Source organism: Canis lupus, chromosome 16 (assembly GCF_048164855.1).
Source record: "Canis lupus baileyi chromosome 16, mCanLup2.hap1, whole genome shotgun sequence".
NCBI classification, from domain to species: Eukaryota; Metazoa; Chordata; class Mammalia; order Carnivora; family Canidae; genus Canis; species Canis lupus.
In genome coordinates, this window is record NC_132853.1 from 51,096,459 (window position 1) to 51,121,191 (window position 24,733).

Here is a 24,733-nt window from a genome sequence, read left to right on the forward strand (position 1 = left end):
CTGCCCTGGCCCAGCCCTCCGGGAGCGGCGGCCGCCTCCGGCCCACACCTTCCCTGCTCGGGGTCGGGCTGCACGCGCAGCCTCCCGCCCTGCAGAGGCCGCTCTGGGCTCCCACCAGCCCCGGCCCGAATCCCGAATCCCGAATCCCCGCCCAACCGGAGCAGCTGAACCTCCTCCAACCGGCTTCGTAGAGGGGGGTCCCTGCGGCAGCCGACGGGGCTGGGGCCCTCGGGGCCGGGGCCGGGGCGGGGGCGGGGGCGGGGGCGAGGACGGGCTGCGGCTGGTCTCTGAGCCCCGGGCGGCTGGGGCTTCTGGCTGTGCCGAGGCGAGCGCGGCCAGAGGTGCGCCTCCTCCCCGGAGCCAGGGCCTCGGGCGTCAGAGTCCCGGGTCCGCCGGTCCCGGATGCTGGGGGAGCCTTTCCAGTCGGGAGGCCGCAGCAGGGCGGAGGCACAGCGGCCCGGGGCGGGGGTGGGGGACATCCCGGCCCCCGAGGGGTGGGTTAGAAACCTCTTCACAAGCATTTCAGGATACATGCGTCCTTTTTTCCCTTTTCGTCATCATAGTCACTCTGGTGAATCCAAGCATAAGCAGACAGATCCGACTACGAGGCGACAGGGTGCAGACGGGCGGGGAGGGGACGGCTATGTATATGCTCGGCTGCTCCGCGGGCAGGACCATCTCGGGGCGGGCTCCGGGGGGCTGGCAGTCACAGGCTTGGGCAAGGGGCGGGGCGGCGCTGCCCTGGGGACCCCGCGGCCTGCCCCCCGCCACCTCTGGAAGCGGAACAGCCGACCTGCTGCCAGCCCAGCTCCGAGCGGCCCAGGCCTGGGAGGAAGAGGCTCTCCGCGTGAACAGGCGTTGCCGAGCCCACCCCGGCCCGGCAGTGAGGAGACGTGGGGGGTCAGGACCTGAGTGAGGTCGCAGCTTCGTTGTGGGGGACACACCAGAGGGTGAGTAGAGACCGAGGTCGCACCTTGTGCCGGGCTTTGCCTTCACTCAGTTACCCCTAGTGGAGAGCAGGTGCCTCCTGCATCCAAACAAGGTCCGTGGCCGAGAAGGGGCGTGGTGAGGCCGGGAACTCGGGACAGTGACGTAATGAGGGGACGGCAGTGACTGGGCTCCGCAAGGCAGACACACGGCCTGGCGGGTGGGGCGGGGGGCAGACAGGTGGCTGCGGTGGCCCTGGGGGGCAGGAGGCTCGGGGCCCACCTCCCAGAGACGCCGGAGGCCCAGGCCGGGGGTGGGCGGGTGTCCCCACGAGGCACGAGTCCTTACAGAGAACGGGTTAGCCCTAAAGTCCCAGGTCTGTGAGGTGGCCAGAATCGTGGCTGCAGTTCCAACCTTCAGAACTCAACAAAACGGGGCTTCCGCGGGGCAGAGGGAAGCCCCTCAGCTCAGGACCCCCACCCTGCAGGGAAGGAGAAGGAGGCCAGCACTGGGGACACAGGGTCAGTCCTCTCGGAGGAAGTGATCCGCAGGGCGCCGCCCACCACCGCCCCTGCTCCCAGCTCGGAGGGGGGCCTGGAGCCCCCCCGCCCCCCGCAGGTGCCCCGGGGGGCGCACACTGACCCGCAGCGGACCCGGGCCACCCAGCGCCCGAGGCCACTTGGTCCCAGTTTGCTGCGGGCAGCCGAGGCAGTTTGCCCTTCCTGCTGCCCTTCCAGGCAGAGAGCAGGGCTCCTCCCCACTGAGTCCCCTTCCCCCCTCCCCCCAGCCTCTCCCGGGGCTCCCCACCCCCCGCCCCCGCCCCCACCCCCACCCCAAGGTTGACGTCGGCCCACGGCTCCAACAAGGCACCTGGTTTCAAATCCTTTGTTGCTGCCGCTGCCTCTGTGACCACCCCCCCACCCCCCCACCCATCCCCGATGGGGCAAAGCAGGGGCACCCCCAGTCCCTTGAGATTCCCCAGAAGCAGCTTTCAGAGCCTCTCCTCCCCCTTCTACTCAGAGGGGGGAAAAAAAAAGAATCAAAAGTGCCCAAGGAAAGGTTGGGTGTGGCCATCTTTTTAAATGGTTTTAAAAATATTTTATTATTATTAGCCCACCCATCAATTTGGAAAGATGAAATTTGCTTTTTCCCGTCACTGATTTTGAAGTCCCGAGCCAGAGCCGAGCGACAAAAGCAGGTTAAGTGATTAACCGATTAACCGGTCTGTGAGGAGCAGCTGGGGGAGGGCAGAGGGCGAGAAGGGCCAGATCATTATTCTTTTTTTTTCCACACTCTCTTCTCTCCACGATCATTGACCGCCCCGGGGGCCTGATCACAAACCCTGCTTGGCCAGGGAGGCGGACACTTCGTCGGCTAGCGTGGCGAGCTGGGGCGAGTCGACCATGTCGATGCTGCCCGTGGAGGACACGTTGCTCAGGTGCCGCGGAGACGTGTCCCCGGACACCACGGGCGACTTGTACACGATCTCCGCCCCGTGGTCGGTCTTGGCTTTGGCGTTCTCACGGAAGGTCAGCTTGTGGGTTTCGATCTGGAAGAGAGGAGGCAAGGGGGGGTGAGTCAAGGCACGGAAGGCCATGGGCCTGGGTGGGAGGGAGCCGTGGTGGCCGCGGCGGGGGGACCGTGGGATCGCCTTCCCCGAGAGAACACCTGCACAGGGCTCCTCTGTCACCTGCCTGGCGGCCACCCACTCCCCTTCTCCCGACGCAGTGACCATGGTTGGTTTCTCGGGCACCCTTCCAGAGCAGGCGAGTGGGTACGTAAAAACCACCGTGCGTGTATGTTTAATCCACACAGTAACCATATCCACGTGCTTTATTTACACTTTGGGCTTTCGACCTAATACCTCCTGCTGTCAGTACCCGCTGTCCCCGATGCTAGCTGACGGGCGCACGGTATTCCACGGCCACGGGCCAAAATGCACCTGCTCCCCCACGGCGGTGGATGGCTACGCCCGCGGTCCCCGTCTTTCGCTATCACAAACACGCTATCACCGTGTCTGAATGAATAACCTCGTGTGTGCATCATTTCACGCTGAAGCGTGGAGGAGACGCCGGAGAAGAGGAAGGGCCATCCCCCGAGTGGCTGCGCGCCAGCCAGGAGCCCACGCGTTCCTCCCCGGCCGCTGCCGAGGACTGGAGGTGGCAGCGACTGTGCGCCGCGCCGGCAGGTGCGCTAGAAATCCTGACGTGATCAAGTCCTTTCTCAAGTAGAGAAGTGATGACATAATCAGGGGTCCGGAGGTCTTGGCTCCACGGATGCCCGGGACACTCAGGGAGGATTTGCCAGAGGCGTGAGCAGCTCATAACAATTCCTGATGAGCCCCCGGGTGGCGGATGAAGCCCTGGGCCCGCTGCGCGTCTGGGGAAGCCAGGAAAATGTATACACGTGTGCTCACCACCCACGGGTCTTCCACGCGACTTCAGAGGTCCGTGGGCCTGGGTAAGGAGCCCCTGTTGCAGGGGGCTTGGATGTGGGTGGAGAGAGAAGCCGAGGCTCCCATTTAAGCTCTACGCTTATTCTGTCCATTTTGGTTCATTGCTTTGCAAAAAGAACCTCGCCATATCGCTGTATTTGAAAGGCCGTTGGGACGTAAGCTTTGATAGGAACATTAATGTTAGTGTCTTTGTAAAAGCTTTGTTCTTAAGAGGTCCTGGGAATGTCCCCAAATCTCCCAAACTGGAAGGAGCTCAGGCAGCAGGGGTCCCGTGCTCCACTGCTCCACACATCAGGAAGTGGGGGGCTGAATACGAGGGGCGCTCTGGGATCAGGACAGTGCCTTTGAGCGATGGGCAGGGTGAGCCAGCACAGAGGGGAGTTAAAATAGAAGTTCAGCGGGCAGCCCGGGTGGCTCAGCGGTTTAGCGCCACCTTCAGCCCAGGACGTGACCTTGGAGTCCCAGGATAGAGCTTGGAGTCCCCACATCCAGCTCCCTGCGTGGAGCCTGCTTCTCCCTCTGCCTGTCTCTCTCTCTCTCTCTCTCTCTCTCTCTCTCCTCTGTGTGTGTCTCTCATGAATAAATAAATAAAATCTCTTTTAATAAAATAAAATAGAAGTTCACACTCAGGCCTAACATTCTTAGACGGCTACAGAGTACCAGGAACCTTCTAGAACATGGTCTCGTTTGGATCTCCCCACCACCCTGGCGTGTGGATAGTTCTGTCCATTTTGCTGTGGAAGGATGAGCTGAGAGCACTTGCCCATCCTGCTCAGGATCACACCTCCAAGCGAGTCAAGCCCAAAGCTTTCTTTAGGACATAGAAGCTTCTAGAGATGGGTGGAGACCTTCCCTCACCCAGGAAGTCACCAATGCCGAGGCCTTAAACCAGGGAGGAGCAGGTGACAGAAGCTAGCAGAGCGGCTGGGCCTTTGCAGAGAACCTTCTCCACAGTCGCAGAGAACTGGGCCCTTCCCCACTTCCCTTGAGGTACGCAGCCTCCCGGGCCCTCTCTGACAAGGGACCCAGGCGCTGAGAAATATTCCTGCACCTTGGAAGCTGAGTCTGTGGAACCACTTCAGGTCCACCTTGGGGTCGAGGGGCCGCATGGGGCACTGTCGCAAGGTCATCCACAGCCCCATACCTTGTCCTCCGCGCCAGCCCACAGCTGTCGGGGAGCTCGGCTGGGGGTCAGGTCTGTCCCCGGGCCTGAGTTTGCAGCCTCTGCTGTAAGACCATCCCAGCAAGTGCATCTCCCAAACTGCACCATTGGGCTTTCACCTCAAACCCAACACGGGGTGTGTCTGTTGAGAAGGAGGCCAGGCGAAGAGCGGGGGCAGCATGTGCCGGGAGGTGGGAGGTGTGGTGACTTGCAAGCCCTGGGGCTTCCTGGCCCCGCCCAGCAGGGGTGACAGCTGCCACCTCCAACCAGCTGGGCCACCTGAGGCAGCACCCTTTCTCCTGCTGGGCTGGGTCCCAGAGCCCGTGCCCATTCTGGGAAGCTAGAGGATACTCCTTCTCCTTCCACTCCTGCTCTGTCGGCTGCTGGGAGGCACCGCAAACTGAAAAATGAGCCACTTCCAGAACTTCACGGCTGCTGTGAACCCTCCTGGGGGCACTTTGGCTGCATTTCTGCAAAAGAGAAGTGCGGCCACCAGCCCACATCCTGTGATGCGCCCAGAGGGAGCTTGCTCAGGGCCACCCGTGCACTCATGTCCCCCTCCCTCAGGCTCACAGGGTGAGACCCTGGGAGACTCCAGAACCTGCGGGGATGGCCCAGGGCCTCAACCGGCCGGCAGCCTCCCCAAGGACATTTCCGCGCCAGACAGGCAGGGGCTCTGCAGGAACCTGGATTTCAGCGTCACTGTTTTGCTCTAATGCCTAGTGACCCATTTAGAAAATCAGGTTAGGTTCCCATGACTTGCCCGTGGTGCACTGGGGCTGGCCTTGGGGCTGGCTGCCTCCTTTTGTGGACGCTTGCCAACCACAGGGCCATCCTGCTATCACCGAGGACAGTGACTCTCACCTTTAAGGGCCTGGAAGCTGGGGGCTTTAGAAGCCCAGGGTGCTGGAGGGTATTATGCTGAGGGAAATAAGTCAGTCGGAGAAAGACAATTATCATATGGTCTCACTCATGTGGGGAATACAGGAAACAGAGGGACCATAACGGAAAGGAGAGAAACCGAGTGGGGAAAAATTAGAGAGGGAGACAAACAATGAGAGACTCCTGACTCTAGGAAACAAAGGGTCGCTGGAGGGGAGGGGGCTGGGAGATGGGGTGACTGGGTGACGGGCATCAAGGAGGGCACGTGATGGGATGAGCACTGGGTGTTACACGTTGGCAAATCAAATTTAAATTTTTTTAAAAAGGGGAAAGAAACTCCAGGTGCCCAGTAAGAATCTCTGGGGTGGGGCGGGGGAGGGGCACCAAATCTGGTAAAATTCCCAGGTGTCTGCAACGTGCAGCGAAGGTCAAGACTCACGGACCTGGTTGCTGAGAATCCACATCAAGCTGATCAGCGCAGGCCCCTGAGCTTTCCTTCCCGGGAACGCTGCGCCAGACTGTCCACCCCGCTCCATTCACAGCCACAGCCACGCAGCTGCCTCCCCGCCCCCTTTACCTTTTTATTCCCTCCGCCAGGGACGTGGGTGATGTTGTCCAGGGACCCGATCTTCGACTGGACTCTGTCCTTGAAGTCCAGCTTCTCAGATTTGACTTCCACCTGACCGCCTCCTGAAACACAACGCACGCAGGGCGCCTTGAGGGAGGGCGGAGCCGGTGATGCCAGGGAGACCCAGCCTTCATTGGAAGGTGTTCTGGGCACAAGCAAGACCTTGCAGAGGGCCTGACGGCAGTTTGCTCCACCTCTCTAATCAAGCTGGGTGTCAAATATTTGCTCGACAAATTCTTCCTCCTTCGTGAATGCACAGCTCGGTCCAAGAGGAACCCTTCCACACTCTAAACTGATTGGCTTCCAAAGAGGGAAGTCTTTCTGCGTCAACCTCCTGCAAGCCACAGCCCTGCAAGATCTCAGGATGAAGCTAAATGGCAAAATGCACCGCAATCAAGGAAGGGCCCTGACCCTCCTCCCTCCACAGACACCGGGTGCCGCGCCCCAGTGCAGGGGACACAGCTCAAGGAAGAGACCGACAGCATTCCTTTCTGGAGAAAGGACAAAGCTACCCAAGAAAGCTGCTCACAGTAGTAGGATGGTGGCACCAGGCGAGGGATGGTTTTCACTGGGAGAGACTAAAGACTCCCACGACGTGTCCCAGGGAAGCCAGAACATGACGACACCCATCCCCGGCTTCCGTTTCTACCTGCCTTCTCGCCGCCCAGCCTGAACCAGGCTTCGGGCAGAAGTCGCTGCTCGGGACTCCTGGGGGCAGGGGGTGTTGGGCTCCATCAGCGCTGGGCCATCATGGTAGCGGCCCCACCGGCCCCACCACTTTCCATTAAATAAAAGTAGTTCATTTCGTCACCTGCACTGGCCACGTTTCCAGTGCTCAACAGCCACGTGGGGGTGGCGGCCACCATACGGGACAGAGCAGGTCTAGAACACTGCCATCACCACCGAGAGGCCTGCAGGTAGCTCGGGGCTCCTCGGGGTGCGGGTGGGGAGGAGAGAGGCAAGCAGGGCAGAGCTCCAAGGGCATTTTCTGCTGAAACAGAGTCACAGCAGGAGCCTGGCAACGGCTGGTGCAGTTGGTGAGGCGTCTCCCACGTTGGCTGCGGGCCAAACCGGAACAGTCCCCAGCCAGCCTCGGGAGCCAGATCGGGCCCTCCCCACATGCACCCACCCGGAGAACCACGAGTTCGGGGCCCGGAGCAGCGTCCGCCCTCCCTCCTCACTCAGCCCTGGCCAGCGCGGTGCCCGCTCGGGAGGAGACAGGGCAGCCACCTGTCCCAGGGCCGGCAAGCTCCCCCTGCGATGCTCCCCTCATCAGCCGGCCCCCCAGATCCTTCCCAGCCACCTTAGTAGAAAGCACCCCCCACCCGGCCCAGTCCCGGTGCTGCCCACCCCCCGCCCCCGGCCTCCCTGCCTTCTGCAAGGCCTACCTGGCTTATGATGGATGTTGCCTAATGAGCCGCACTTGGAGGTCACCTTGCTCAGATCCACTGGTTTGTACACTATTTGCACCTGGAGGTGAGAGAAGACAGCGGGAGACAAAGAACAAAATAGGATGATTTCATCGTGGGCGTCCCGGTGCGAGAAGCAGCTGTGCAGCTCCGGCCCTCGGACGGCTTCCTGTCGCCCGAGGAGCACGCCCTCCGCACCGTGGGAAACCGGGCTTGGGCTTGCACCGGCCCTGCCCAGGGCAGCGGGGGCCTCACGAAGTAACTAGGGGCCTGGCGTGCCCTCCGTGCGTCCCCCGGGGGGAGCAGAGAGTCTGTCATTGCGCAGGGCCCACCCCGTTGGTTGCAAAGAGCCACGCTTTCCCCGACATGGAACGGACATCACACTCAGTGGACACAAGAAAGGGACCACGCGATCCGTTAGTGCGACATTCTGGAAACCTCGTTGGAAAAGCCGGGAAGCTTGTGTCTGCTGGTGGCTGGGCCCCGAGGAGTCGACGGTGGCTGCGCCTGCTCCCCGGGGAGCCTCGCAAAGCCCGCTCCGTGGCGAGAGTGGCGGTCAGCGAGCAGGGCCCGAGCACTCTGGCAGCTCGGAGGCAGGAGCCAGCTGGCGCCTGGACACACAGTGTCCTGGACATTTCAGTTCTTTAGCCCCAGGAGCAAAGCGACAGGAGGAGATGGAACCCATGGGTCAGTCTGGTGAGTGGGAGCACACGGACACACACAGGGAGGGGAGGCTCCCCAGAACCAGCAGGGGGCTTGGCTGCGCCGCCCACCCTCCAGAGAGGAGTGACAGTCCCCGCGCGGCCCACCAAAGCCATAGCTGGTGGGGGGGGGTCCCTGGATGGTCACCAAGGGACCCTTCCCAGAGCCTCCAGCAGCCACCTGTGAGGCCACCTGTGGGAACAAGAGGCCAGTCACCACTCCCTGCCCTGGAGTTACTCAGGAGAGAGATGGCCTGGAGCCAGAGAACCAGAAAAGAAGGAGGGAGATCTACTTCTGTCTAAATCGTCTGGAACAGTTCCAGATGATTTTCATTAATTAAAATCATGCTGGCATTTGTTTATTGATGGACAGTTGATTGAGGGCGACAGGCAACGGCCTGGGTGTGTGGGGTGAGGCGAGGGGAGTGCACAGGAGGCAGCCTTCACCCCGTGAGGGTGAGCAGGTGGGGAAGGAAGGACTCTGGGAGTCAGGTCTGCGAGAAAGAGGGCTCCGGGCCAGGCACCGGGCAGAGAGGCGGGAAGGGGCCACGGAGCCCTTCCTGGGATGAGCCAGAGGGAAGTAATGTAACCCAGGCTTCCTTCTCCGCCCCAAGCCTGGATGAGGTAACAGGGTGTGGAGGAGGAAGGAATGTGGGAAGGCAGAGGGAAAAGGATGGCCTGAGGGTAGGAGCCAGGCCGGGAGGTCAGGTGGCCTGGAGGCTGGGGAGGGAGGGGGCCAGGCCCTGGAGTGGAGCCCAGAGCCAGCCACGAGGTGGGGAGTGTCCCAAGATGGACAAGGAGCTCAGTCGGCCTGTGGGGGAGTCACCACCAGGCTAGGGAAAGCAGAGCCATACACCAGAGGCTGTGGCCCAGGCCAGGGGTCCGGAGCCCCCAAGACACCTGAAGCTGACATCACGTGGGTGCTTGGAACCCCACCACCTTCCACCAGGAGAAGAGCTTTCTGCGAAGGCTCCTACTGCAAACCTGCAGTGGCCACTCGCCAAGGACAATGCTCAGGGCCAGCCTGAGAAACCCTGTGGCTCTTCGCCAGGTCAGAGAGGCTAGCCGTTGAAGGGCAGAGTGCAGGACAGACAGGACGTGCCCGAGGAAGTCCCCTGACGTCCTGGGCCCTGGCAGCAGCAGTGGGAGCGCTCGGTCTGCGCCCAGCTCACGCCCGAAGGAGCTGCTGTCTGCGCCCCCGGACTGCGCAGCCGAGGCCTCCCCGTGCAACCTCCACCAGCCCGCCAGACCGGAGTTAAACCGGAGAGCACGTGGCCTTCCCTCTCTGGCCAGAGCCAGGTCTGCAGTGACACCAGAGCACCCGGAGTCAGAGCTGCAACAGCAGCCACACTCGGCCTGGAGCCCACGGGGGTGGGCGCACCTGCTCTTTCCTCCCGGTGGCAGCAGCAGCGGGACAGGAGGGCAGGGACTGGGGACACACAGGGGACGCTGAGCAGACACTGGTGAGGAAGCGTGACTGGAGCGCCATGCAGCAGCCGCCGGGGAAGCACACGTTGCTCCCTCCCGGGGACCAGAGGGCTCAGCGGCAGGGCAGCAGCACATTGCGAGAATAAACCCTTGGGGCTGGACGCAGAGGTGGGGCCCAGGCTGGGCGTGTTCTGGGGACAGAGCCCCCAGTCCCCCAGGGCCAGCCCTGCCACCACCAGCCAGAGGTGGAGACACCTGCTCTCAGAAACCGTCCCCCCACCCAGGGGTGGGCCTCGGAGGGGCTCGACCCTCCCGCTTGGATGTGGCTGGGGAGCGGGAGGGGGCTGGAGAGAGGGGGAGCCAGCCCCAGGATGTCCCCTCTGGGAGGGTGGCGGCAGAGATGGGGTCAGTAGGTGAGCAGTGAGGGTGCCAGCCCCAAATCTCAGGCTCGCACCCGCTGGGGATACCAGGGGTCCCCAAGACATTGGGAGGAGGCCAAATTTAAAGGGGTGCACAGCAAGATTTCTTGGTCAACTCCCAACGGCTGTAGGCAGGGCCCCCTGGTCACGCGTGGGCTCTCTGGCATCGATGTCTCTGCCGGGTGCGGCCGGTTTTACCCCCGAGCCGAGGCCGAGGAATGTGCTCAGCCCTTGCCAACGCGGGACACAAACGTGGGCAGAGACTGGACCTTTGCTGCCCTGAGGTAGGACAGTAGACCTTGTGTCCGCTCATCAGAACAGATGCGCCAGAGCCGTCTACAGAGCCGTCAAAGTGAGCCTGCCCTGCGGATGGGGAAGGTGACAGCCCAGGGCCGGGTGCCGCCACCTTCAGCCCAACCTCCCACGGGGCTTCCAGGAGCCCGTGCGGGTTGTCGGGTTGTCGGGTCTCGTCGACCAGGGTATTATGCGATGCGGACCCGGCCTCCGGCTTTGGGTCAGAGAGAGGCTCGGTCATCTTCCCTATCCTGCCCCTGCAGCCTGCACAGGCCACGGGCACCCCCAGATGCTGGGGCGCTCCTCCGAGAACAGTGGGCACAGCTATGGGGGAGCCTGGGCTACAGGTACTGGGGACACAGCTGGACCCTGAACCAGAGAATGGTTTATTCTCTGCAATGTCTCGCAAATATATACACTCATGCCACTTCTTACAAACCAGAATCAAAGAAGGGCGCAGGGAAAGTGTGAAAGTACTCACACTGCCGCCTCCTGGCACGTGTTTGATATTATCCTTTGAGCCACACTTGGACTGGACGTTGCTAAGATCCAGCTTCTTATTAATTATCTGCACCTTTGATAGCCAGAAAAAAGGATGAGTGACACACCACACCCAGCTCCATCCGCTCTGCACTCACAAACTCCCCTTTGTGGCTTCAGGGCGGGGAGAGGAGGCGCCAGGCTGAGGGCAGGAGGCCAGAGTCACACCTTCCCGGGGGAGCTGCCCCAGGGGACCGTCCAGAACCGAGTGACGGGGGTGGGCGCCACCTTACAACACTGGGTTTATAAAGCACATCCTCGGGAGGCAATTCGCATCACGCGAATCCCCCCGTCCCGGCCCCCCCAGAGCACATCTGAGGTCTGTAAACCGCAGCTGAGTGTCCACCAGGTTGGGATGGAGTGAAATGTGCTCAATTATGTAAATGAATAAATAAATAAAAGGTCCCATCCGTGTCCTCATTCACACACCTGCCAGGCCTGCCTGAACCGTCACGAGACCTCTCTGTGGCGGTCCTCAAGCCTGGGAGGCACTGAAAGAATCATCACCTGCAGATTTTGGTTTTGTGTTTTAAATCCCAGACCCCCGGGATGCCTGGTGGCTCAGGGTGGGATCCCGGGGTCCGGGGATGAGTCCCACGTCGGGCTCCCTGCATGGAGCCTGCTTCTCCCTCTGCCTGTCTCTGCCCCCCCCCCACTCTGTGTGTGTGTCTCATGAATAAATAAAAAAAAAAAATCTTAAAAAACAAAACAAAAAAAAGACTGAAATACCAGACCATCAGAGCACAGAGAAGGGCAGTTGGAAGATTCTGTCTTGTCTGCTAGAGCAGTGGTGCCATCTTAACCCGGGTGCCCTTCCCAGCACGAGCTCCCTGCTTGAAAACAAAGTGCCTGACTTTCTGCTCAGCACAGAGAACAGCCACCAACTGGGGTTCCCCACTCAGAGCCAGCACTGCTCCCTGAAATTCTGCAAATGTCACCAACACCTGCATTGTGGCCTTTGTGAACACCAGGTGGTGGCCACTGCTCGGGAGACTCAGGGGACTCAGGGTGGCTGTGGCTGGGCTTGGGGGGGAGGGTCCCAGAGCTCTGGCCTGGCTCAATGGCGGGGAGAAGGGTCCCAAACTCTGACCCAAGAGCCAGAGACAGCCATCAAGGGGTTACAGGTCCTCTGCGAAATGAGGAAATGAGGACAAGATAGCAAAATTTGTCCATTTTACTTTAAAAAAAAAAAAAGATTTATTTATTTATTTATTCAGAGAGAGAGAGGCAGAGACACAGGCAGAGGGAGAAGCAGGCTCCATGCAGGAAGCCCGATGTGGGACTCGATCCCAGATCTCCAGGATCACACCCCAGGCTGCAGGTGGCGCTAAACCGCTGCGCCACCCGGGGCTGCCCTACTTTTTTTTAAGATTTATTTATTTATTTATTTATTTATTTATTTATTTATTTATTTATTTATTTATTTATTTATTTATTTATTTATTTATAAGATTTATTATGATAGAGAGAGAGAGAGAGGCAGAATCACAGGCAGAGGGAGAAGCAGGTTCCATGCAGGGAGCCCAACATGGGACTCCATCCCGGGACTCCAGGATCTCACCCTGAGCCAAAGGCAGGCACCAAACCGCTGAACCACCCAGGGATCCCCTCCATTTTACTTTTTGGTGTTAAAATGGCCTTTCCTTTATTAAATTGTTAGTTATTAAATTGCATAGATAGCATATATAGTTATCATTTATCTATCAGATAGTTATATAGTTATCATTTTTAGATGTCCTTAGCCTGACAAAATAAAAACAAGGTAATCCTGTCTTGGACCCCATCCCATTGTTTTCCTCAATTTTACTGGTCTGGATCTAAGTACCCATTAAGTACACACCTACCCCACCTTTTTCATTCCTTTTTTATGTTCCTTTAGTTTTTTTTTTAATTCTCATTAGAAAAATAATATAACAGGGGCACCTGGGTGGCTTACTGGATTAAGTGTCTGCCTTCGGCACATGTCATGATCCCAGGGTCCTGGGATTGAGCCCCATATAGGGCTCTGTGCTCTGCAATGAGTCTGCTTCTCCCTCTCCCTCTGCCTCTGCCCCTTCTCATACGCTCTCCCTCTCCCTCTTTCTTTCAAATAAATAAAATCATAAAAAAATAAAAGTGACATAACATTGATTTTGAAAACCAGATTTCAAAAATTTCTTTTTCCTATCACCCTAACACAACCACAATCACATTCTGTTTTGTTCCCTTGAAGTCACATATCTATAAAACTACCATCATGTACCTACAAATGGTAGTAATTTTTTAGGTACGCTTCCATATCTTTATCAAGTACCATCATCTAAGCATTTGTCTTGCCTACAGTCATGAGGAACATTGTTTTAAATAATATGTCATATTTTGTGATATCTGTGGGATCCAATATTTATTTTATTTTATTTACTTATTTTTTCGATATTCATCTTAAATAACAGAAACTGCCTCACCGTGAACATCTTTCTGCAAGGAGTTCTTTCCATACTGTGAATTATTTTCATAGCAGAGTCCCAGAGGTAGAATTTCTGGGTCAAAGTTATAAATACTCTAAAAATTCTCAATACAATTCTCCAAGTGGCTTTCTAAAAGGGTCAGATTAAGTTACCCCATGAACGCCATCAACAAAGTCAATTTTACCACATGGCTACCAGCATCGGGCATTTAAAGACGTGGTTTGCCTTCTTTGACAAAATAAATGGGACTGCATTGTTGGCTTATTCTGCATCTTTAAAATTATTATTACAAGGTTGGCCCTTTGCCTCCTTTTCACTGGTAGATGTATTTTTTTTTCTACAAATGTTTATATCTCTATAGACTCTGTCATTTCTTCTCTGGTTTTTATTTTTTAATTTTTTTTAAGAGAGAGAGAGAGAGAATCTTAAAGCAGACTCCATTCCCAGCATGGAAAGAGCCCAATGTGGGACTCGAAAATAAAATCTTTAAAAACAAACAAACAAATGAAACTGGGTAAATACCTAATTTAGACTCCATGCCCAGCATGGAAAGAGCCCAATGTGGGACTCGATCTCACAACCCTGCAATAATGACCTGAGCTGAAATCAAGAATCGGATGCTTCACTGACTGAGCCACCCAGGCGCCCCTCTTCTCTGATTTTTAAATGTAAAAACCACCGCTCAGGGACACCTGGGTGGCTCAGTGGTTGAGTGTCTGCCTTTGGCTCAGGGTGTGATCCCAGGGTCCTGGAATCGAGTCCCGCATTGGGCTCACCGTGGAGAGCCTGCTTCTCCCTCTGCCTGTGTCTCTGCCTCTCTCTGTGTCTCTCATGAATAAATAAAATCTTTAAAAACAAACAAACAAATGAAACTGGGTAAATACCTAATTCCACATCATCATCCTCATCTGCCATGCCCCCAATTTAGTGACGAAGAGGCCATTTGAGGCCCAGAGAGTTCAGCAACCTTCTCAGATCAGTGGCATTAACTACAGGCTAGCTCTGTGACAACAAAGTCTCACCCCAGCTGTCCTCAACCCGGGTGTCTCATACACCAAGTACAAACAACACTCTCTCTTGGTTAACACTGAAATTCTCTCCTGCTAGCGAGGAGATGCAGTGACCTCACCTCCATCCAGGCTTGAGCAGGAGCAGCAAGTGGGCCAGGCTTTCTCACACTGTTTCTCAGGGGCTTCCTACCACCCCTCTGTACAATGTCTGTGATTTAGTTCATGCCACCCTCAGATTTTAAGGAGTGGGACCTGAACTCCTTCTGCGGAGATCACTACTTTCTTTTTCTTTTCTTTTTTTTTTTTTTTAAGATTTTATTTATTCATTCATGAGAGACAGAGAGAGAGAGAGAGAGAGAGGCAGAGGGAGAAGCAGGCTCCATGCAGGGAGCCCGATGTGGGACTCGATCCTGGGTCTCCAGGATCACATCCTGGGCCAAAGGTGGCGCTAAGCTGCTGAGCCACCCAGGCTGCCCAGATCACTACTTTCTACCAGCGTCCCAGACGCTGACTCGCCTGCTTCACCAAGGAACTGGAGCAGTTTAATCTGAGAAAACACACACACGCAAACACACACAATACTAAAACAACAAAGTTAAAAGGATAATGGTAAAAGAAGGAGAGATCATCAGGAATGACAATTAGATTGGTCATTACACTTAACCCTGAGCTTCCTGGAAGCCAAGGCAAAAAGGGAAACATGATGAGCAACATAAATATCTGACAAAGAAAACTTACCAGGTTTGCAAGGAACATAACCTCGTTTTCTGAACTAATCCATTTAAGAAAGTCATCAAATGAATTTAGTGACATTAAGCAACAAGATCTGCAACATATGTAGAAATTTTTTTAATGTGGCTTTTTCTCATTCCGATCCCACAAAAAAGGCAGCAAGTTTTTGTGTGTGTGTGGTTTTTGGCAGCAGACATAAGGATGTTTACAAAGCAGACCTGAATTACTGTTAGTTGGCAATTTAAGTCAACATTTTTTACAGAGTGTTAGATTTACAGAGGGGAGATAAAAGGGTTGGCATTATGAAACTAGAATCCTGAAACTTAATTTCTTGGCTAGAGCAACATGGATGATGTTGAGCCTCGGCTCTGGGCAGACAGTGAAAATCCTCATCAAAGGAAAGAACAACGTTTTCCAAGCTCCAAATTTTGATCCAGGGGACTCAGAGTCAAGGGAGAAATTCCTGTGGTCAGGGTTTGATCCGGGAGGAGAAGCTGGGGTGAGGCAGCTCCACTCTGGTTTGGTCTATTTCCTTGAGGACCTGAAGTGGCCCCAACGCTCCCCAGGCCTTGATCTGATTCTGTGTGGGCTCAGAGCTCTTGAGGTGCTCCCGATGGCTCAGTTCTCCCCCTAAGAGCTCCCAGACTGGCCCAGCGTCCACCAGCTGTCCCTGGCAAGGCCTGTCTCTAGCATGCCCTGGTGCTTGCTGGGCCCAACTTGGCTCCACTAGGGTCAGCATACCCGGTGCATCTTTAAAATGATGGTATTTACAGCAGATTGATCGGAGATACAGACGCTGTGCACAGGGAGAGGTGCCCAGAGGGCTTTCCCCGGGGAGGGTCCCAGCCTGGTGCCATCCAGGGCCTGGCCCCTCAGCTCAGGTTCCGTTGAGTCCTTGGCCCTGATCCAGGAGAAGCAGACTGTCCCAGGTACAAACGGACTTAACTTACTCCACATAAATGTTCTACATGCGTGCTTTTAAAAATGAGAACTGGGACTTTGTTACTACACATAATGAATTTTAAAAATACAGTCTTCAGCGCACCAGCGTGGAGCTAGACGCAGCGCTCTGCTGCCATCTTGTGGCCGCCTGCAATATTGCAGCCCAAGGCCCCAGAGGGTCCCGGCTCCTGGCTGCTTTCCGCCCTCCCCGGGGCCCTGGCATCACCCAGCGACTGGCCTGGATGTTCTCAGAGCCAGCCAGGCCACCTCCAACGTTTGGGCCCCTGTGCCCTTCTCCGGCTGTGACTTTCTCAACCTTGGCAGCCACGAGCACCGCCCAGTTCTGACCAGGCAGCCTTGGCCCTGAGCTCAGTCTCTCGCAGCCTGGATGGCCCCTGGGACCCCGGGTTTCCCTCTGTGCTCTCCACTGAGCCACAGGAGGGCTGCTGAGCGCTCAGCGGTTGCCTTAAGCCCACTGGGCCCTCACCACTGCCTTTCAAAATCTTGTGTAAATGAATAAAACTCCAGCCTAAACCCATGTCCCGCGGCCACCCCAGCTGGTGCCAGTTCTAGATTTTTTTTTTTTTAAGATTTTATTTATTTGAGAGAGACAGAGCAAGCATGAGCAGGGGGAGGGACAGAGGGAGAAGCAGACTCCTCGCTGAGCGAAGAGCCCAACACGGGGCTCCATCCCAGGACCCCAAGATCACGACCTGAGCTGAAGTCAGATGCCACCCAGGCACCCCAGTTCTGGCTTTATTTTGCTTTTAGTTTGGACATCTCTAGGATGCAGTTTCCCTCTGCCCTCATTCAGCCCTAGCACTGCCCTCATGTACTGCCCTCATGTACCTAGCACTCTGTGCAGGGGCCTCTCCTTGCAAAGACCGATGATGGTCCCAAAAAGGTCTGTCCTGTCTCCTCTGACTTGTTGGTGACACTTCACATCGTGGGTGACAGTTTATAACACAGGTGACCCTCAGTGTGGGGACCCTCCATGGTGGTGGCTGCTGTCCGCTGCATATCCTTCCCCGGCCAACCTGTCTCCTCTTTCCTCTTTTTCTCTAGGCTCAGGGACAGGAACTGTCTGCACAGAGCCTGGCACTCAGAGATGCCCCAGAAATGTCAAGTGAATGAACAAAGGACAGGAGGAAGGAGCCAGCTTTGGGGGCTATTGTATGTCCTATTGCACTGGTTGTGTTTGTTGAATTTATTTCTGCTTTTACCTTTGCTTCTGCAATTTTTTAAAAAGATTTTTATTTATTCATGAGAGACACAGAGGCAGAGACATAGGCAGAGGGAGAAGCGGGCTCCCTGCAGGGAGCCCAATGTGGGACTCAATCCCATAACCCCAGGATCGCGCCCGGGGCCAGACGCTCAACCACTGAGCCACCCCAGCATTCTTATTTTTTGCATTCTTTTTTCCCCTTCACTAAAAACATAATTGCTACGCTGCAGCCATTTCACTTTTTTTAAATAACAAAAGCATTTAAAATGATGAATTCCTTCCAAATTCAATTTGAGGGCACCTCCACAGGACATATGGTGTTTGTTACCAGTGCACATGGAAAAGGCGTTCTTCCTTTTAATTCCCAAGTATTCGTGGTAATGCTGGTGATACGTACACAATCAGGTTCTGGTACTTGACATTGAGGTTAGGGAACAGACCAGTGCAACTGCTCTTTCCCTATATTTATAGGTATTTTTCTTTACAGACTGTATGGATTTTTGGCATAACATCTGATAAATCTTCGATCATACAGCTTAATTCCTGGTATTTAAAAATTCCCCTTCTTGGGCTGCTTGGGTAGTTCAGTAGGTTAAGCATCCGACTCTTGGTTTCGGCTCAGGTCATGATCTCAGGGATATGGGGTCTGAGATCTATCCCTGCATCAAGAGTCCTGCATTGGGCTCCCTGCTTAGCAAACAGCTTGCTTCTCTCTCTGCCCCTCCCTCTGTTTCACATTTTCTCTCCTTCTCTCTCTCTCTCTCTCAAATAATCTTTTTAAAAAAATTTAAAAAAAATAAAATTAAAAATTAAAAAAATTAAAATTTCCCTTCTCAATCACATGGACTTTTTATGCCCTTCTATTTTTTGCTTTTCTGTCATCTACTGTTACACTTCCAGTTACAATGTATTCCTATCCATGTTTTTCTGATTAGAAATGTATTCATTGTAGAAAATTTGGGAGGAAAGGGAAAAACATGCAACCTCTATGAGCCACCACTGGCATTTGTCATAGTTTCATTTTCTCTGTGAACTTTTTATATCAGTAGTAGGCAAAACCTGAATATTTCTACACTATTAATTTTGACTTCATAGTATAACATTTACAAATGTTTATATTTACAAAAAATTTTTTCAAGGTATTTTTCATGGGCTACGTAACATTTTATAGTATGGCACCACCATTAATGACCTCTCTATTGTTAGGCATTTAAACTGTTTTGTTTTGCAGTTATAAATAAAACTCAATGCACACTTTTGTGCTTAAAGCTTTTTCTGAGTTTTGGGTTTCTTCCTTTCTTCGATTTTAGAGTACAAAGCACTTCTCTTGTTCTGTGTGAGGCTACGGGGACCCAAAGATCTCAAGATGACCTTCAGCTGAATCCAGAGGAAGGAGACCCTTTGACAGATCACTGGTTTAGCAGAATGAAGTTGTGAAAACTATGGACATTCCTTCTTTAGGTACAAAAGGACTGTACTGTACTGATGTGCCCTCTTCAGGATGAAAGGATGTCAACTTCACATCACTTACACCTGCAGTGGGTAGTTTTTTTTTTTGTTTGTTTTGTTTTTTTTAATGTGTTTGGAATGCTGGTTCTTTGTTTCTGTGTCTGAACACCTCCCCACCCAAGAATAGGGCTGGGAGAAAGTCAGGGCAGGGCTGCAGGACACAGGGGGTGGCTTGGGCTGGGAATGAGCTGATGGAGGAGGCAGGTACTTGGCATCTGAGAATGGACAGGGTTAGGACTGCAAGAGGAAAATCAGTCATCAGATCCAGGGTGCACAGGAGACCCTAGTAGAGAGTTGAAGCCAGAAGCAGCAAGTGAGAATCTGGGGATGCTGGGTCTCAGCCGGGACTGCAGGTTGGGAACAGCTGGGAAGGCTCCCCGGGAGATTCTAATGAGCCTGGGGAAGGCTCTGGCACTAGGATTTTGAAAAGAATCCCAGCCCCAGGTGATTGTCTTGCAGTCAGGTAGGAGAGCTGCTGCGGCAGGGAGGTGGGGGGCACAGGCACGCCTGGTCTGGGGTGCTGGCCTTCCTTCCCTTCTCCCCGCAACGTTTGGTGGATTCAGCTGGTTCTGTTAAAGTGGCCGAGTGACTACCAGCATTTTCCTTTAAGAACAATTTTGTTCTGGACTCTTCAAGCAATCCCTGCTCATAGTAGCAAATCATGAAACTAAGAGCAAAGGACAGAGCAACAGAACACAGATCTTTTACGTTTTTTTCCAACCACTGATTTACATTGATCCTCGGAGGTTTTCGGTCCCTGCAGGTTTACAAACTGGACCCTCTTGCTCCTCCTTCTTCAGTATGACCGGCTATTCAGGGGGCTGTGTTATTCTGCAGACTCACAGCGCTGTTCCTTCTGCAGCCGAAATAAGCACCAACTGAGCGCTTACTGTAGGCGGGACACTAGGGGAGGGCACAGGGCCCCCAGGATCTCGAGGAGACCTCAGGAGACCTTAGTCCTGGCACTTTAAAGGCATTTTTCCATGGATCCCATGTGCCGCTTCTTTCCTGTTTCTTTTCTTTTTTCTTTTTTTTTTTTTTTTAAAGATTTTTTATTTATTCATGAGAGACACAGGGAGAGAGAGAGAGAGAGAGAGGCAGAGACAGAAACAGGCTCCCCGCAAGGAACCTGATGCGGGACTCGATCCAGGATCCCAGGATCAGGGCCCGAGCTGAAGGCAGCCGCTCAACCCGCTGAGCTATCCAGGCGTCCCTCCTGTTTCTTTTCTCTTCATTTTCCCTGGAGATTTAGTGTAGCTCTGGTAGGCTGAGATTTTCTTTGTTTCAGACAATTTTCTCAGTTTTCCATGGGACTTAAGGAAAGCTCCTCCTGTTCCTTTTGCCACTTCCCTGTGTCTTCCTCCAAAGAGTCCTGAAAAAGTTGCCCTCTCTTTTTTAACCCTTCAGCAAATGTGGACATATGTGTGCACCCAGCATGGTGAGGTGGAAATGGGGGTGAGGCGCCTTCCCCCTTTCCTCTCTGAGCATCAGATCACTGGTCCCCATCCACCACACTCCTCTTCCCCCACAGATAGGGCACCCCGGGTGTGGGGGGCAGATTCTGGCCCCAGAAGAGTCCTCAGTGGGAAATGCTTAGCCCTGGCACTGGGTTCTCTGCAGAACCGCTGGACCTGGGCCAGGGGTGCCCACACTTGCCAAGTCAACCACAGGGGAACTCAGGGCTCATGGGGGTGCAGCCTGGGCTGGCAGGGGTGCAGCATGGCTGATGGGGGTGCAGCCTGGCTGATAGGAAGAGGTGGGCGTTTGCTGGTGTGTGACAGCCCACAGGTTGGGGGATACTGATGATGAGTTTCCCTCTCACAGTAATGAGTTGTCATGAGACACTGGTCACAGCCACACAATCTTCTTGTCGGTGCAGAGCTGGCTGTGTGGGGTTTTGTTTTTCCTTTTTCAAAACAAGGGGCAAATGGTCCCTCTATGCTATGAAAATTGGGCCCACAGGGAACACTCAGTGCTGAAAGCCGGTGGGAACATCCCACCACCTTGGCAACAACCTCTCTGCAGGTCCTTGGCCCTCAAAGCCTCACAGAGGGGTCGATTTCAAGCCAACACCCCAACTGCCCCAGAGCTGCCCCTTCTGGAATGAGACAGGCATCTTTCCAAGGAGCAGCCAAGGCAAACACCACAGAAAAGTAAACACAGGCCCAGCGCCAACCCTGTGGACCAAAGACCAGTGGCCATGAGCCCCAGGGATCTACCCTGGGACACACCCAGACCTCCCAAATGGGCAGGAGTCTTTGGGCCCCAAGGATGAGAAAGGCCAGGGGGAGGCTCTGAGGCTCCATGGGGAGCAAAGCACAGGGCGTCAGTTAAGGCACCAACATGGACAGAAAGCCCTGAGACACCCTCCCTTCGTGGGGACCCAGGCCCCAGCCAAGAGTGACATCAAGAGTAACAAGGGCCCCCGCTGTGGAGGAGACAAGTGGTTCCAACTGATTAAAGGGAAATGTTGGCTCTGGGTTCTGTAATGTTCCCCCAGCACAGCAGGAGGCTCACTGCCCCCCAAAAGGCCCAAGCCCAGGAGTCCCAACATATCTGTGCTCCTAAGAGCAGAGTCTTGATCCTCTCTACTCCACAGCTTCCACCCTTCTCCCTTCTCTACCTCCCCCCCCCACAACTGGTGATACGTGGGGCAGGCTGTTAGCGGCTGAACTATGTCCCCCCAAATTCACATGCTGATGTTTTAACTCCCGTTGTCTCAGAATGGGACCATATTTGAAGACAGGTCTTTAAAGAGGTGGGCCACAATCCAATATGACAGGAAGGAGAGACTGGGACAGAGAGGCACCAAGAGAAAAGACCACGTGAGGACACAAGAAGGCTGCGATCCACAAGCCAAGCAAAGAGACCTCCATAAAACCAGGCCTGCCAATACCTCGATCTTGGACTTCTGGCCTCCAAAACAGTGAGAATATACATTTCTGTTACGTGACCTTAGGCCTTTGGAAGTTCACGTTTCTCCACCTTTAGGAAACCCAACAGTTTCCGGAGCACTCACTTGCCCTGAAGAACAGTTGTTCAAAATAGCACCCCCAAATTCCCCCAGAACCAAGGCTTGGAGAGAAACCTGAAAAAATGTAAATGTCCAATGATCGCCAGAGACACTCACCTATAGATGGGTCGTGTCACGTTCTAAACGCAAGACAGGTTGGGGAACCTCTGTGGGTGCCTCCACTTTGAGAACTCCTCAAGTCATGGAGAAACAACCAACCTCATAATCTCAGATACTGTCTGGTCAGCAGAGACCAAACAGGGAAGGAAAGAACCAGTGCTTTCTCTCCCTTGAGCAGGGCGCTCACGGCGTGGTGGTGACCCCAAGACAGAACTGAACCATACCGTCTTTCCTTGAAGAGATCCAGGAGGGACCCAGGTGCTGTGTGCTGCCCCAGGTGTGGGGGGACCCACACCCCTCCTCCCAGGGTCCTGGGGCCAGCACGCTCCCAGCCAACCCCTGCGTGTGCCCTTACCTTCCCACCTCCTGGCTGGTGCTTCAGGTTTTCAGTGGAGCCGATCTTGGATCTGACGTTCTTTAGGTCTGGCATGGGCACAGGGGCGGTCTGCAGGCGACTCTTGGCTGCAGACGGCGACTTGGGTGGGGTGCGGACCACCGCCACCTTCTTGGGCTCCCGGGTGGGTGGGGTTGGCAGGGACGGGGTGCGGGAGCGGCTGCCAGGAGTGCCTGGGGAGCCGGGGCTGCTGTAGCCACTGCGATCCCCAGATTTTCCAGATTCACCTGGAGAGAGAGGAGGCAGTGAGGCCGGTGCTTGGGGTGAGTGGGAGCTAGAAAAGGCCTCAGGGGCTGCTGCCCGTCCTGAGGGCCCTCTCCCAGACTCAGGGCTGGTGAGGCAGGTGGGAACAAGGTCAGGAAGCTCAGCTAAGCCAGCAGGAGGCTGCCCCTGGTCTCATTTCTAGAGAAATGTCTCTTCTTCCAGGCCTTGTTGTGTAGGGACAGAGACTCCGTTTCCCAGGGAAGCAACAGAGTGGTCACCAAAGACCCTTTCCCGAGGGGACCAACTACCCCATGGCCCTGGGGTCAGGGCACAGAGTCCAATGAGCCATGTGGTCTCAGATGAGTCACTTTCCCTCTCTGAGCTTATGGGTCTCAGCTGGAACCTGGAAATGATCACAGTGGCTGCAGGGAGGGAGGCCAAGCACGGATGCACGTAGATGTGCTTTGGAAAACTCAAGTGCAAGTCTGTGTGGCTTTTCCCTGAATAAAGGTGACATGGTGACAGGACCAGGGGCCACCTGTGTTGGATCTATTAGATCCTTTACCCCTTGGGTGAATTCTAAGCCACTCAGCATGTTGAAGGTCCCTTTCCCAGCAGCCCCCTGCACCCCCTTCCCGGCCCCTCTGTATGTGTGCTCCAGGATGGCAGGCCTGCTCCGTCCGAGTCCACCTGTCCTGAGCTCTCCAGACAAGCCACAAGCCATGCCACCTCGGGCCGCCCTGCCCTGCCCTGACCTCTCTGAGAACTCCCTTCCCCCTACACTGATGCATGGTGGAACCTGTACCTTTCAAAAATTCCAGGAAGGCGGCTGGGGCTGCTCTTTCCCCAACAGACTCAGTCCTGGGCTCCTTCTCAGGCTTCCATCCTGCACTTCCCAGGGCCCCATACACCCTACAGTTACTATTCCATGTACCCCATGAAGCGGCATTTCTCCAGATGTGGCCCAGGGACCCCTGTGTCAGAATCTCCAGAGGCTCAGGTCAGGACCGGGACCAGGAAGATGCAGATTCTTGGGCCCATTCCTGGTGTGGGCTGCGGCCCCCACTACTGGCTCCTCTCAAGTTCCCTGGGAATTCTTGAGCATCCTTGAGTCTCAGAGCCAAGGGACTGGATGCTGCGCCCATGGGAGGGCCTGGTTCTCCTCTGCTCTGAGCTCTACTGTTGCCTCCAAGCTTCCTGGACACCCCGGGCTCTGCCCCAGGAACCAAACAGGGACCTGCAGACCCCAACCTGGAGAAGGGTGGCCCCTGGTTGGAAGCGCTGAGCAGCAACAAAAAGGCAACTTCTCTCATCAAGAGGAGAGTAAGCACTGTCACTTGCAGAGCTTGAATTTCCATGTCTGCTGGATGTTCCTAATGTCGTCAAGCTCAAGTCCTGGCAACAGGACTAACGAAGCTTTTTCTCCTTTTCCACATAGAGAAACAACAGACAGGGCCTCTGCTCCAGGCTCAGCACCCCTGACCTCTGCTCCTGCTTCCAGGCACACAGGCTGACCGCTGGACTTAGGGCAGCTACAAATCCTTTCTGTGCCACTAAACTGCAGATTGACTTTAGGCAAGTCACACAACCTCCTAAGCCCATGTCCTCATCTGGAAAATGGGGAGCGTGGCCACAGCCTGCAGCGCCAATTTGTAGACTGGATGTGGTATCAGTGAAAGTGTCCAGTGCAAAGTAGGGAGTGCTCACAGGGTGTGTGTTAAATAAATGCCAGCAAAGGGGTGCCTGGGTGGCTCAGTTGGTTGAGTGTCTGCCTTCAGCTCGGGTCATGATCTTGGGGTCCTGTGATGGAGCACCGCATCTGGCTCTCTGCTCGGCAGGGAGTCTGCTTCTCCCTCTCTCTGTGCACGCTCTCTCTCTCAAATAAATAAATAAAGTATTTTTAAAAAATAAATAAATGCCAGCAGGAATTTCCCACCCACACCTGGGTCCAAGCCTCCAGCACCCACAAACAGCTGGAGACATGCTTCCTGCCCCCTCCCCCCCAGAGCCTTGGCACAGGGACAGAAAGGTCCATCAGACAGACGGCATCCGCGTAAGCCACACACAAGAGGAGGGGCAGGATTCCGATGGTTCTGGGTTCAGTTTCAATGTGTGAAACCCACGCTTCAGCACAGGTCCTCTCTGCTCTCCAAACCTGAGCCACACACAGCCACACGCGAACAGCGAGTGCCCCACTGGGCAAGGCAGCCCCAGAATTACCTCGCTCGGATTTTGCCCCCGCAGGGGGTGGTTTTCTCTGCAATTGCTTGGTGGCTTAAAAAGAAAAATCCA

At 55.0% G+C, this 24,733-nt stretch overlaps 1 protein-coding gene and 1 long non-coding RNA gene across 24 annotated transcripts in view; one reads left to right on the forward strand and one right to left on the reverse strand.

Annotated features, from left to right (window-relative positions):
- The first annotated feature begins 1,780 nt into the window (after nucleotides 1-1,780).
- LOC140607030 (uncharacterized) lies at nucleotides 1,781-4,843 on the forward strand. Its single transcript, XR_012009201.1, has 2 exons — nucleotides 1,781-2,500; nucleotides 2,743-4,843. It is a non-coding gene; the product is annotated as an uncharacterized lncRNA (long non-coding RNA).
- MAPT (microtubule associated protein tau) overlaps nucleotides 2,003-24,733 on the reverse strand; it is a 101,643-nt gene continuing 78,912 nt past the window's right edge. For 9 of the 23 annotated variants that reach the window (XM_072781295.1, XM_072781304.1, XM_072781301.1 and 6 more), the window contains 6 exons: nucleotides 24,662-24,715; nucleotides 22,199-22,464; nucleotides 10,787-10,879; nucleotides 7,443-7,524; nucleotides 6,004-6,116; nucleotides 2,003-2,476 (listed from right to left, as the gene is read on the reverse strand). In XM_072781295.1, coding sequence (XP_072637396.1) covers nucleotides 2,261-2,476; nucleotides 6,004-6,116; nucleotides 7,443-7,524; nucleotides 10,787-10,879; nucleotides 22,199-22,464; nucleotides 24,662-24,715 — 824 coding nt within the window. In that variant the 3' untranslated portion in view covers nucleotides 2,003-2,260. The remainder of the gene's footprint in view (nucleotides 2,477-6,003; nucleotides 6,117-7,442; nucleotides 7,525-10,786; nucleotides 10,880-22,198; nucleotides 22,465-24,661; nucleotides 24,716-24,733) is intronic. The other 14 variants (XM_072781307.1, XM_072781305.1, XM_072781294.1 and 11 more) reach the window with 2 other exon arrangements.